This window comes from Phycodurus eques, chromosome 8 (genome assembly GCF_024500275.1).
Source record: "Phycodurus eques isolate BA_2022a chromosome 8, UOR_Pequ_1.1, whole genome shotgun sequence".
Classification (NCBI taxonomy): Eukaryota; Metazoa; Chordata; class Actinopteri; order Syngnathiformes; family Syngnathidae; genus Phycodurus; species Phycodurus eques.
The window spans coordinates 29,805,849-29,819,610 of record NC_084532.1 but is presented as its reverse complement, the minus strand read 5'-3'; the positions used below and the strand labels follow the sequence as shown (position 1 = coordinate 29,819,610).

Below are 13,762 nucleotides of genomic sequence, written 5' to 3'. Positions count from 1 at the left end.
TGCGCTCTCGCCCCGGAAGTTCCGCTTACGGAAGCCCATGGTCTAATTTGTCCAAACACGGTTGCCGTACATGTTCCCACCGAACTGACGGAAGCCGAAAGCCACTTTCGCATTTCGTATTGAGATCGTTAATGCACCGCTTTTGAGGCGTGATCGTGTGTACGTGCGACACTGAAAGTAATTAAGCTGTTTTCATATTCATCTTTACGAAATGCTTTCATTCTACCACACTAAACTTACATTATTTGATAGCACGACCGTGTCGCCGTAGAGCGGATTGAGTTCCGTGTGTAGTTTGGGTTGTCGTCCAAGTGACGCACACCTAAACATATAACCAGCTAATAAAATAACTACATGAAAAATAGAACATCACGATACGCAAATCTGTGACATTACTAGCAACTCTCGCCAGAGTTTTGCTTCTAGAAACACAAGATGGCGCTATTTTACAGCACAAGAATGAAGAAGACTCGGAAGACTTCATTTTAGTTTCGCATTGTGTGTTATTATCTTGAGCAAAACTAATGTTTCTTCAGTCTTCGGTGATTTAATTTGATCACAGCGTTTAACTTATAATGGGGTGGGTGACACTCCTGTCATTTGGGCTTTTTAGTATCATTTACTGCGTTGCGTTCAGGTCAGGACAGTCGACAAGACTGCATTTTCGTCCAGTTTTCTCACCGTGAATCATATCTCGCATGTTATGATTTTTGGTTCGATTACCCGAATAATCGATACTCATTTTCACAAGCGCTTCTCATCACGCGGGTCGCGGGCGTGCCGGAGCCTTTCCCAGCAATCTTCGGGCGAGAGACGCGACGTCATCGCGCTCGTTTCAACATCAATGACGGACTCGACAAACATTAGCCGGCTTGCATGCAGACTTTTTTTGTCATTCTGATTGAAGATCACCTGCTCACATGCGACGTGATCAATTCCGACCTGGCGTCTGATGTGCACGACATTTAATCGTTTTACAGATCGATGCGAACGTGCTGGTATTTGACCGACCAATGAGGAAACAAGTCCGATGTTTTTCTGCACGTGTACCTAATGAAGTGACCGCTGGTGCTTCCAAATGGAGGAGAACCATCAAATCATAATCATAACGCGGCGGCAATACTGTCGAGCTATTTTACTTTGAAAGGTCGAAATATATTTTTGTGGATTATTCTCAAGGATTTTATGTTTGATTTTGCTCCTCGAAATCATCACTAAGACTGCAACCAACATACAGTATTTGTCATACTTTTATAATTCAGTGCCACCTAAAAAAAAAATGTAAAAAATTACCCGCCCAAGTAGACCCAAAAGAAAAACAAAATCTGACTGACTTCAGTTTTATTACTCATAAAAAAAAAACGCTTGTTATGAGAATAAAGTTGTAACTTTTGGGCAACGTATCAAGAATAAAGTTCTGTTTTACCCAAAACGTTGTGAGGTCATGAGAATAGTTGTCATGTTGCGAGAATAAATTCCCAATTTCCAAGAACAATGGCGTAATAGTATACAATAAAGTCATATTTTGCGAGAAAAGTTGCTAACGTATGACCCCAAAAAAGTCTTAAAATGTCTGAGAATAAAGTCGTAACCTTACAGGGGAATATTCATATCGTTATGAGAATATATTATCGGGGGAAAGCTGCATTTTTGCAAGAAAAAAAGTGTCATGCGAAAAGAATAATTATATTTCATGAGAAAAGAAGGAAAGACACAGGAATAAAGTATTTATAGTCGCAGAATAAAGTACTATTTTACAATAAAAAAACGGATGAAAAGATAATAAAACATCTTGAAAAAAATCGTATTTTGCCCAAAAAAAGTAGTAATTACATGAAAAAAGAAATGTTACGATAGTCCTAATGTGAAGTGATTAACTTCTTCTTTTCCTTTGCGCTCGTCCCGTTGGGGGTCGCCACAGCGCGCCGTCCTTCTCCACGTCAGCCCCTCTCCTGCATCCTCCTCTCCAACACCGACTGCCCTCACGTCTTCCCTCACGACATCCATCAACCTTCTCTTTGCTCTTCCTCTCGCTCTCTCGCCTGGCAGCTCCGTCCCCCTCACCCTTCTACCAATATATTCACTAGTTCTCCTCCGGACGTGTCCGAACCGTCCAAGTCTGCTCTCTCCAACTTTGTCTCCAAAACATCGAACCTCGGCCGTCCCCCTGATGAGCTCATTTCTAATTTGATCCGACCCGGTCACTCCGAGAGCGAACCTCAACATCTTCATTTCCGCCACCTCCAGCTCTGCTTCCTGTTGTCTCTTCTCTCATCCGTCCATCACGGCCGGCCTCGCCACTGTTTTCTAAACGTTGCCCTTCATCCTAGCAGAGACTCTTCTGTCACATTACACACCTGACGCCTTCCTCCGCCCGTTCCGACCTGCTTGGACCCGTTTCTTCACTTCCTGACTACGCTCACCATTGCTCTGGGCGGGTGACCCCAAGTATCATCTGCAAACATCACGGTCCACGGGGATTCCAGTCCAACCTCATCTGTCGGCCTATCCATCGCCACTGCAAACAGGAAGGGGCTCAGGGCCGATCCCTGATGCAGTCCCACCTCCGCCTTAAATTGGTCTGTCACACCTACAAGCACACCTCGCCGCTGTTCCGCTGCCCTCGTACGTGTCCTGTATTATTCTCACATACTTCTCTGCCGCTGCATACTTCCGCATGCAGTACCACAGTTCCTCTCTGGGTGCTCTGTCATTCGCTAGCTCGACAAAGACACGATGTAGCCCCTTCTGACCTTCTCTGTACTTTTCCATCAACATCCTATAATGTTATGCGATTAACATTTTATGAAAAAAAGTCACAGTAACACAAGAAAAAAAAAACGTCCTAATTTAACGAGAATGAATTTGAAATGTTCAGAAAAAACACTAACTCACGGTAATCTAAAAAAAAAACAGAAAAACTAATTAATAATTATATTTTATAAAAAATAAAGTGGTAATGTTATATTAAATTGTTGTCATGCTCTGAGACAATTGTTATATTTTCACCCAAATAATTGTTTCAAAAAAAAGTCACATTATTCCAAAATAAAGTGGTGATTTTAAGAATTAAAGGTGCTACCTGTGAGAAAGAAAAAGTTGTAATGCTACCAAAATAAAGTCGAATTTTATGTTAAAATAGTTTTTTGCTATGAAAAATGTTGTCGTATTTTAACCCCCGGAATTGTTTAAAAAAACAAAAAAAAAAGATCACATTTTACCATAACAAACTGGCAACTTTGTAGATGAGAATACAGTGAGTGAGTGTGTGAGTACATGAGTGTTATTTATGAGAAAAAAGTCTTCACTAAAATATAAGTAGAATTGTATGGCAAGCAAAGCTATGCTAATACAGTTGTATTTTTACAAGTAAAGAAAACTAAAAGTAACTTTCGAGGAATGTTTGTGAAAGTTCACCAGCGTCATCAGTATGAAGTCAAAACATTTGGCGTCCAGTCGTACCGCATGAAGCGCGGCGAGGTCCGTTTCTACGGCGACGACGACGCCACAGCGGCGGGCGTCGTAAAATATTCACCGCGTGTCCGGTGACAAGCGAGTGGTGGAAAGACGCCAGGCTGCGCGGCAAACGCCGCAGCCGGGGAAAAAAACGCTCATCTCACTTTTGCTGGTGTAATCACATGCAAAACAAAAAAGCCAAAGAAAAAGCAAACGATGCTGATGGAGTTGATCCTCTAGATCAGGGATGGGCAAATATTTCCTTTTTTTCAAATGACAGATGGGACAAAATGTCCAATTGTTTATTTTACTCATAACGTATTACAATTATTTTGCATTGAATTGTATTTTATTTTTAATGAACCCTCCTGTTATGTTTGTTTACAGGTCGACGTAACCCACTTCACGTTTAACCCTTCAGCTTTTTATATATGATCGCGTCCGTTAATATTGGAACATCCCAGAAAGAAAAGCAATGAATTGTACAATATTTGCAACAGCAAAAAAAGTGTATGAAAAGGGCATTTTGTAACCTTTTGTCACTCCTGGGTTATCCAATTGTATACAGTGTACCATGCATATTCAAAAATCTATAACAAAATACGTTGGTTTTTTTTTTACGATAGCTTCTTCTATATAAATACATAATGGCATAAAATAAAAATATCCCCAAAAAAAATACAAACAATATACAAACAAAAAAATATATATATATCATAGTTGGTGACTTGTGTACGGAGTTTAACTCGTTCTGCGACTACAATCGCATCTCAAATCGTCTTTTTGAATGAAAGTCAATGAATTGCAATGAATCCGTTCCGGCTGCCCACCAAAGAGGACGAAAAAATGTTTTCCAGAAGAAACATTGCACTTGACAGTATTGTACTGTATATGAACATTTGCTGTACACGTGACCTTCAAATACGGGAAACGCCAGCACAAAATTTTACTGTGCCTAATGTTTTGTCCCACCTTGTGTTTATTGGCGGTTGGCAAACCAGTTTACTAGCGCTCTCTCTCTCTCTCTCTCTCTCTCTCTCTCTCATATATATATATATATATATATATATATATATACACATATATATACACACATTTCGACCCAAACCGTAACAGAAGGGTTAATCAGTTAACCAATTGTCGGAATAAAACCAATGCAACAAACATAGTTATTATTACAAGTGTATATTCATCCATTCATCTTCCGTTCCGCTTCTCGTCACGCGGGTCGCCGGCGTGCTGGAGCCTATCCCAGCTGACTCTGGGCAAGAGGCGGGGTACACCCTGAACTGGACGCCAGCCAATCGCAGGGCGCATACAAACAAACAACCATTCGCACCTACGGCCAATTTCCCGGCCGCCGTCACTTCACGGGCGTCCACTTTGTCTGTGTCAGGCGATGCTGTGGCTGATGGCGGCGTTGCTGGCCCTGGCGGAGGACGTGTTGTCCGAGGAGGACGGCACGGAGAACCGGCTGGAGCCGCGCCGACGCGTCCTCGGACACCGCACCGCCCCCTCGTGGCCAGAAGCCTACGGTTGGCGCAAAGCTACAGCGCTGTCCTTAAACACATTCACTGCCATTGACTGCTCGAGAAGTCAAATATCCGTGTTGACTGGGAAGGCTGGTGGTCAACGAGTTTCTCACAAGACAGACGCAACCAACCAGACGAAAGGGGGCGGTCTCAGCCAAATATGGACAAAGCGGATACGAAAGTGGCTCAAACAGAAGTAGCTGTCATAGGGGCCTTTTCCGGACACTTCTAGGACTTGTGTGTTTGTTTTCAAATGAAGTTGACACTTTTCAAACCAAGTCCATGTTAGTGATGTCATGAGCGGAACAGAGGATAGGAGCCAAAAATGCACGACTCCAAAACAAATGGACAGTTTCCAAAAAGAGAGGTTTAATAGACGGGCCTAATAGGTCGGCACACGGGCAGGCAATCCAAGAAAGGCAACAGTATCCAAGAACGTGAGGCAAGGTCGATAATCGGAACAGGGTCAAAGTCTTACTGTGAGTCTGTGACAAGGAATGCTGGAACGTGACGACAAGGTACAACGAACTGGCGACGGGAGGGAATGAGACACGAGGTTAAATACAATCGGTAATTTGGGTGAACGAGGCACAGGCGGTGAAGATGCTCACGGGAGCAGGTGTGTGGGAAACAGGGAGGGGAAGACAAAACCCGGAACACACACACATGACAAGTGAGTCGCTCTATGGAGGTCGAAATAGCCCAAATTTCAAGTATCAAGGAAGAATCCAGCAATGTGACGTGCTTTATTGCGGATTTGTTCAAGCACCGGACCCCTGGGAAATGGGCAAAATGAGCCTCACATTGTTGCTTCCAACCAACATGGCGAACCTTCTGGGTATTTTAGGGAATGGCAGCTGGGATAGGCTTCGGTATGGAAAAAGCGGTATGGAAAATGGATGGATGGCCCTGGGGGCAACACCGTATTGACCAAAAACCAATCGACGTGATCGACGAGCGGCGAAATGATTTTAACGATCGACATTGTCCGTGCACTCGCAGCTCACTGAGCGTGATATGTCGCGTGAAAATATTTCTGTATAATCACGCGCGTGTGCGTGTCTGAACGGGGCCGCGCGATCCGGCGTCAAGGAGTCGTTCGCCGGCGGAACATTTCTACGAATGTGCGCCTGCTGCCGATTACAGTACGAGAGTGAACGTGGAGACATGAACTGACGAGCGATGCCGCGTGGCCCCGAGAGAAAGTCAGGCCAAGACAGACGACTACTATATATGTGTGTGTATACATTTATGTATGTTATAGACTATATATAATGCATAGCACAATGAATATTAGCAGCAAGGATAGTCATAAGTAACAGACTGCTTGGCAGTAGTTCTTATCGTCATTGAATGTTTACTCCGATAATAATGTGGTTGGTTGACTAGGTCCCTGAAGGCATCGGTACTACCATTTTGGTTTGTTTTTTTCATCTTGCGTTGTTGTATTTTTGAAGTTGGGCATAGCAAAGGCCAAACAAGAGGCATATGATGACATGTATGCCAGGTTGGACACTAAAGAAGGAGAAAAAGATCGACACAGGCTGGCCAGACAGAGGGATAGAGATGGGAAGGATGTGCAGCAGGTTAGGGTGATTAAGGATAGAGATGGAAATATGTTGAGGAAAATGAGAGAGAAGAGGCAAGTGTGGTGGACCAGGAAGTGGCAATGATTAGTAAGGGGGAAGTTAGAAAGGCATTAAAGAGGATGACAAATGGAAAGGCAGTGGGTCCTGATGACATTCCTGTGGAGGTATGGAAGCATCTAGGAGAGGTGGCTGTGGAGGTTTTGACCAGCTTGTTCAATAGAATTCTAGCGCGTGAGAAGATGCCTGAGGAGTGGAGGAAAAGCGTACTGCTGGTGCCCATTTTTTAGAACAAAGGGTGATGTCACGTCCAGAGGAGAACTAGTGAGTATATTGGTCGAAGGAGGAGGAGGATGGAGCTGCCAGGCAAGAGAGCGAGACGGAGAGCAAAGAGAAGGTTGATGGATGTCGTGAGGGCAGTCGGTGTTGGAGAGGAGGACGCAGGAGAGGGGCTGACGTGGAGAAGGACGACGCGCGGTGGCCGCAAGCCCAAAGGAAAATGAGATTTCTTCTATTTCTATTTTGTCACAATATTTTTGTGTTTTGTATTTTCCAGTATTTCTACTGTTTTCTATTTTTCAAATGTTTTTCCATGTAGTATTTCTGTATTTTATTTTAATATTATTGTCTAATAATTTTTTGTCCAATCATTTTCCATTGAATATCTTGAATTCATTTTAACAAATAGTTGCAATTTTATAAGTGTTTTTGCATTTTATACAACTGTTTGCCAATTTTCGATTATTTGTATATTGTTTGCGTTTATTGTACAATACGTTTGTGTTAGGTTCTAATCATTTTGCGTTATTTTTTAAAATATTACAAAAACATTTTGTCGCAATTGTTAACAGTTTTGAATGTTTTTCCCCCCAATATTTTCTTCTGCTATTTGGGGGTTTTGAATGTTGGGTGCTCCAGCGCCCCGCAAGGTGTCCCTAATGTTTGGGCTTGTGCCACTCCCACGACTTCGGTTATTCCTTTGCTGCCGTAACGTTTATTTGCGACCGACCATTTTGCTCGCTGTCATCATGCTATGACACGCGTGTCGTGTGTTTTTAGAAACACGGACACCGCTACAGGACGCGGAGGCCGCGCGGAGCCGGTGGCGCCGCTCCCCCCGCGACGCGAAACCGCCGACCTCCCGCAGGAAGCCGAAGAGGTCCGAGGGCGGCGCGTCGTGCCGCGTGGAGAAACGCCGGACGCGCGTCCGCGAGCTGGGTGGGCCTGGGCTACGACTCGGACGAGATAGTCCTGTTCAAGTACTGCGCGGGCTCGTGCCGCGCCGCCCGCAGGAACTACGACCTGGCGCCGGGCGCTCTGGTGGCGCGGGCGGGCGTCTCGGCCACGTGGCAGACCGCGCGTTGGCTCCCGGCCGCCGACTGCGGCTGCGTGGGCCGACCCGTCGCTTCGACGGTGTCTTGATGTCACTGCGAGGAGGCGGCGTCGGGACTCGCCGGGGCGAGCCGGGGATCCGACCCGGAACCTTCGGGACGGTGCCGAGGTGCCCCCGAGAGAGCCCGGTTTGGAACTTAAAGAAGACCCTGCTAAGGGGGGAGTACTTTGGACTTTGGACAGGTCCAGGTACTTCTGCGGATTGGCGCTAGTACCAGCTAAAAGTTTCTGGAACTGATGATAGCGAAGTGCTAATTTGAGATCTGGCTTTTCAGGGTTCTGTGTGAGACCAACAAACGGATAACGCTAAAATAAGAATCACAAACATGGGAACTTAAAAGGGGAATTTGCAGTGTTCAAACTGCTAGCGAGATTTGAATGTGACCTCATTCGACTGGCGCAATCACTTCAAAATCCAAAAGCGGTGAAAAGCGCAGCTGTCGGGCAGACGTTGTGCGGATGGGCGACGACATCGTGCGACATCCTCGTGATGCGTTTCCGCCCTTCGAGTCGGAATCCGCTTAACGTCCGACGTCAAACTCGAGCGCTTCGTCTGCCGGAAAAATGACGAACTATAACGTGAGGGATACTTTGAAGTTGCGTGTAACACGGCGAGGCTTTAATACGGCTTTTTTTGGTTTTTCAAATATTTGAACCTGAAGGCCCGAGGTCACAGGTCAGCGCGGGGCCCCGGGGGGTGCGACGGCTGCGAGTGTGCCGGCGAGTGCGCAAGAATTGCAAGAACTGACGAGGGTCAGTCGCGTCCTTTGTCTCTGATTGGCTTCTTTTTTTTTTTTTTTTAAATTAGAGTTACACGATGTGTCCGGAGACGTAAGATTTTTTTCTCACTTCTCATTTGACAAGTGGGAGGTCACACGAACAATCTTAACACAAACAGGATGACAAAAAGTGATTAATTTTAGGGGGGGACGATTGCAAACTCCCCATTTAGGTAAAATACTGGAAAAAAATACGGCAAAATATTGGAAATTCATACAAATATGCGAAAGAGTATCGATCGATAGTATCGATTTAGAGTCCCAAGACTTTTGTCCGCGTAGACCAGTGTTTCTCAACCGGGGATCAGTGGACCCCGAGTGGTCCGTGGTGCCATTGCAAGGGGTCCGTGAAAATAAAGTATCTTTTTCAAAAGATCCTATGACATTTATAGCGATCGGATCGGTTTTACTCCGATGTGATTGAGATCTTGCCCCCATCTGCAATTTTGAAGTTACTGCATGATACTGTTATACAAAGTTAACATGATCTGAATTCCCCGAGCGTTTTAGTGGGCAAACACCGTTCATTTCTTAATAATGCTTTTGACTGTGCAAAATGTGCAGGGAAGTGTTTGAAAGTGTTCAGACTCATTCATTTGCTCGCCACGTCGAAACGCAAGAGAGGGGAGGCGGAGCAAAGTGTGCCTCACGACCACATCCGCGTCATCGCACCGGTATCGATCCGACGCCGATGCGGACGCGGTACGGATACCGTCGACATTTGGATCGATCCGCCCACCGCTCCCGCCAAGGGCGAGGCAAACAACGTCCACGCACACGCACGCTCACACGGGCTCGTGCGCGTGGGACGCCACAGTAGCCTCGTTTACGCGACGACATGGTGTTGTGGGACGCCAGGACAAATATAGACGTGAGCCAAGCGCGCTTCAAAGTGACGGCTTTTCAACACGCCGTTTAATTTTAGATGCGCTGAGACGCGACACCGTTAACGGGCGTCGTCTTCGCAAACAAAGCACGCCGCCGCCATTCGCACATCCCCAAAACACGCTGGAAGAATTACGTTTACAAGTAGGCCACGATGCGCGTCGCGGTTAAGCCGAAAAGTCACGGTTTGCTTTGTGCCTTGGTTCTAAAGTTCACATTTGGTAAATATTAATAACAGCTCCGAGCTTCTCTTTTTAGGAAAGTGCAAAATCAACAGTTTGTCTTCATTTTAGGAAACAAAATCCAAACGAGTGCTACCAGTTTGAACAGTGTGAATTATGCTATGAGAATATGACTGGCATTCGTATTACGCATAGCAGGTTACATCTTTTCTTTTTAGGGGAGTGCAACAGAAGTTGTTTGTCTTGTTTTTAAAAGGTGAATTTAAAGACGTCAAAATCTCGGGGAGATTGTTTGACACTGTTTGAAGTCATTCACTCAGATAAAAGAGCATTTGTCTGTCAACAGCAGCACAACAATCTGACACCGGATTGTCGTCGTGCCAAAATACGGCCCAAAATCTCCATTGTTGTTTCGTTTCTGGGTCAGTCATTTGTCCAATGCGGACTTCCAATTTGCTACTTGTGCCAACAGCAGGAATGAAAATACTTGTTCACAAACGACAATGAGCACGTAGCCCACGTAAATCTTTGCTCTCCAACATTCTACTTCCAGTATATCGTATTCAATGGTCAAATCCGAATCCGAATCATCTATATTTGCCAAGTATGTCCAAAAACCACACGAGGAATTTGTCTCCGGTCGTTGGAGCCGCTCGAGTACGACAACAGACCGTCAGTTGACGGAGAACACTTTGGAGACAGAAAAAAAAACAACCCCCCCCAAAAAAAACCACTCGCTGAGCAGTAAAGGGTTGCTCGTTGCTAATAATCTTGATGCTAAGCTAGCCTTCACACTAAAGCGTGGAGAAAGCTTTTGTCGGATGCCATGCGTCACCTTGACTTACTGTACAAATCAGGGGGTGCCAAACGTACGGCCCGCGGGCCAGAACCGGCCCGTCGGGGGGTCCGATCCGACCCGTGGGGATGGAGAACACATTCACTGCTATTTTTCAATAAAAGTAACTTTTGTTTTTGTGTAAGTCTTCCCAAGGTTTTCACACAGACTTTCAACTCCCCCCAAAGATTTTCGATCTGGAGCCTGGCTAGGCCACGCCAGGACCTTGAAATGCTTCTTACCAAGCCACTCCTCCGGCGCTGTGTTTGGGATCATTGTCACGCTGAAAGACCCAGTCACGTTTCATCTTCAATGGAAGGAGGTTTTCACTCAACATCTCACCATACATGGCCCCATTCATTCTTTCCTTTACACGGATCAGTCGTCCCGGTCCCTTTGCAGAAGAACAGCCCGGAAGCACGATGTTTCCACCCCCATGCTTCACAGTAGGGATGGTGTTCTTTGGATGCAACTCAGCATTCTTTCTCCTCCAAATACAACTAGTTGCTCTTTTACCAAAATGTTCCATTTTGGTTTCATCGGACCATATGACATTCTCCCAATCCTCTTCTGGCTCATCCAAATGCTCTCTAGCGAACTTCAGACGGGCCTGGACATGTACTGGCTTAAGCAGGGGGACACTTTTAGCACTGCAGGATTTTAACTACTGATGGTAGCCTTTGTTACTTTGGTCCCAGCTCTCCGCAGGTCATTCACTAGGTCCCTCCGTTTGGTCCTGGAATTTTTGCTCACGGTTCTTGTGATCATTTTGACCCCACGGTGTGAGATCTTGCGTGGAGCCCCAGATCGAGGGAGATTATCAGCGGTCTTGCATGGCTTCCATTTTCTAATAATTGCTCCCACAGTTGATTTCTTCACACCGAGCTGCTTACCTATTGCAGACAATTACAATTTTGTTTCTGGTGTCAGCTCTTTGGTCTTGGCCATAGTGGAGTTTGGAGTTTGACTGTTTTGAGGTTGTAGACGGGTGTCTGTTATACTGATAATGAGTTCAAACAGGTGCCATTAATAACGAGCGGAGGACAGAGGAGCCTCTTAAAGAAGAAGTTACAGGTCTGCGAGAGCATGCAAAATCCTCTCGGAGCCTCCGCATCCTGGTCTTCCGGCGCCTTCCCTCGGGTAGGCGCCACCCGACAATGCAAAGTCAAATACATAAAAATAAATCTATTTCTGATGCCGTGTTTTCAAGAACATTATTTCAGAGTGGCATATTTTATATGAGATCATTGGAGCCATCAATAAATAAGTCATAACGTTGATTTTGACGCAGTACGAATTATTCATGTGGAACAAACACGGTAACAAAAGTGCAACCGCAATGAAAGAAAATGAATGGACAACAGCAGGATTTGATTGGATCTGATTTCCAAATGAGCCACACAAAGGTGAGGAGAACTGGACAAGCTGAGCTCTCGGCCAATGAAAGAAGCTTTGGCCAAACGTGCGCATGCGTGCATCTCTCCCACGACGGAGACGGACGAATTCAAACCGACGCACATCGCCCTCCGCCAATGGATGGAGGCCGGCTCTCTGGCGCCATCTCGCGGTGAAGGGCTGTAAGTGCAATATATGCAATATATTTTTGGGACACCCAAAATATATTCCTATCTGCACGCAGACTTGATAAGTGTTTTAATGAAACAACAATTGGTAGTAGTAACGTAACGTAAAAAAATAAAAAATAATCATGTCATAATAGTGCCATTCAACACACACAATTCATAAGAAAATATATTTTATGGGATGTATTTTGTAAATAGATGACGTGTTCGGTATTATCTGCAACAGGACTGAGGGCTGGAAATTGCGATGCGGTCTCTAGCGCCACCTAGTTTAGGGGTGTAATTACACTCAAAACCTATTTTCCAAACCTGTTTCACGCGCTCATGCTTTGGAAAACACATTTTGTAACTCTTAGCAAAACACTTAGAATTGCACAATGTTATCGAATCCCCACTTCGAGCCGAAAAGATGTGAGGGGAAATAGACCACTGCCGACGTACGTTTCATATTCAAACTTTCAGCTACTCAGTGGTTCCCAACTGGTTTTGCCCTTAGGAGCCAAAATTGAACTTAGTCATGAAGTCGCAAGCCACATTTTGGACATTCTTGAGCAACTCCGATTGAATTCGCACAAAAATAGCCCAGCAATACAAAAGCCTTGATGCACCGTTGAAAACATGAAAAGCGTTGATCAAACATGACCAATATGAAATATGAAATAAAAAGGCAACACTTTTGGTGAATAAAAAGGCAGAATTCTTGAATCAAATCATAAAACAAAGGAGACAAAATAGTGAAATAAAAAGGCAGAATTCACCCGAATGACAGCATTTGTGCTTTTCTTTCTTTTTTGTCTTGTTCGGCTGTTAGGTCAAGCCGAATGGAAAATCTGCATCCCTTTCATGGCGGACCAGTTTTACTCTGTCACAGTGGAGTTTTTAAGCTTCCGCTGTGGTATTATAATTGAGGTTTATTGACAATCAGACTCGATCGGTCCAACAGAACAAAGTTTCAAGAAGGGAGAGAGAAACAAAGACAAAAGACAAAACACTCATTGTGAACAGGAAGTAACATGACATCATCTCCAACAATGAAACATGAAATACGAGCGTTGCATGGGGCTGTCGCGCTGCACCGTGTGACGGAAGGACAGGACGAGATAGAACAGGACAAGGACAGGAGAAGAAGCACGCAGCGCAAGGGTCGTGAACCCGACTGTACAACTGAAGTGCGGCGGCATTCATTATGTCAATTCTAAAAGTCTACAGGACGAGAGTAGAAGTGAGGGGGATACACAAGCGATTTGCATATTCGTGAGTTATTTGTCGCAGTAAGGGCGAAAGGGTCCTAAGGGTGCGTGTCTGCCGGCACATGCAAGTCAATTCATACCGTTTTACACGCACAAAGACTGACAGAAGTGCCCTGTTATTGCCCCCAACCCGCAGGGTCCGCAATGCAGCCAGTCCCCGCCCAGCCCGAGGGTGGGAGAGTGTCCCCTGTTTGTCGGAAAGGAGGGCGGATAGGGGCACCCGACAAGGGTATGATAACGGGGGGGGGGGGGGCAGCCGCGTGCCATGAGAGGTTAGCCCCA

The 13,762-nt window shown here is 45.4% G+C and overlaps 1 protein-coding gene across 1 annotated transcript; it reads left to right on the top strand.

Annotated features, from left to right (window-relative positions):
- The first annotated feature begins 3,399 nt into the window (after window positions 1-3,399).
- LOC133406557 (artemin) lies at window positions 3,400-7,996 on the top strand. The gene is given in 4 exon segments (XM_061684230.1): window positions 3,400-3,522; window positions 4,853-4,991; window positions 7,634-7,794; window positions 7,796-7,996. Coding segments are annotated over 4 exon segments (624 nt in total).
- Window positions 7,997-13,762: the final 5,766 nt, after the last annotated feature.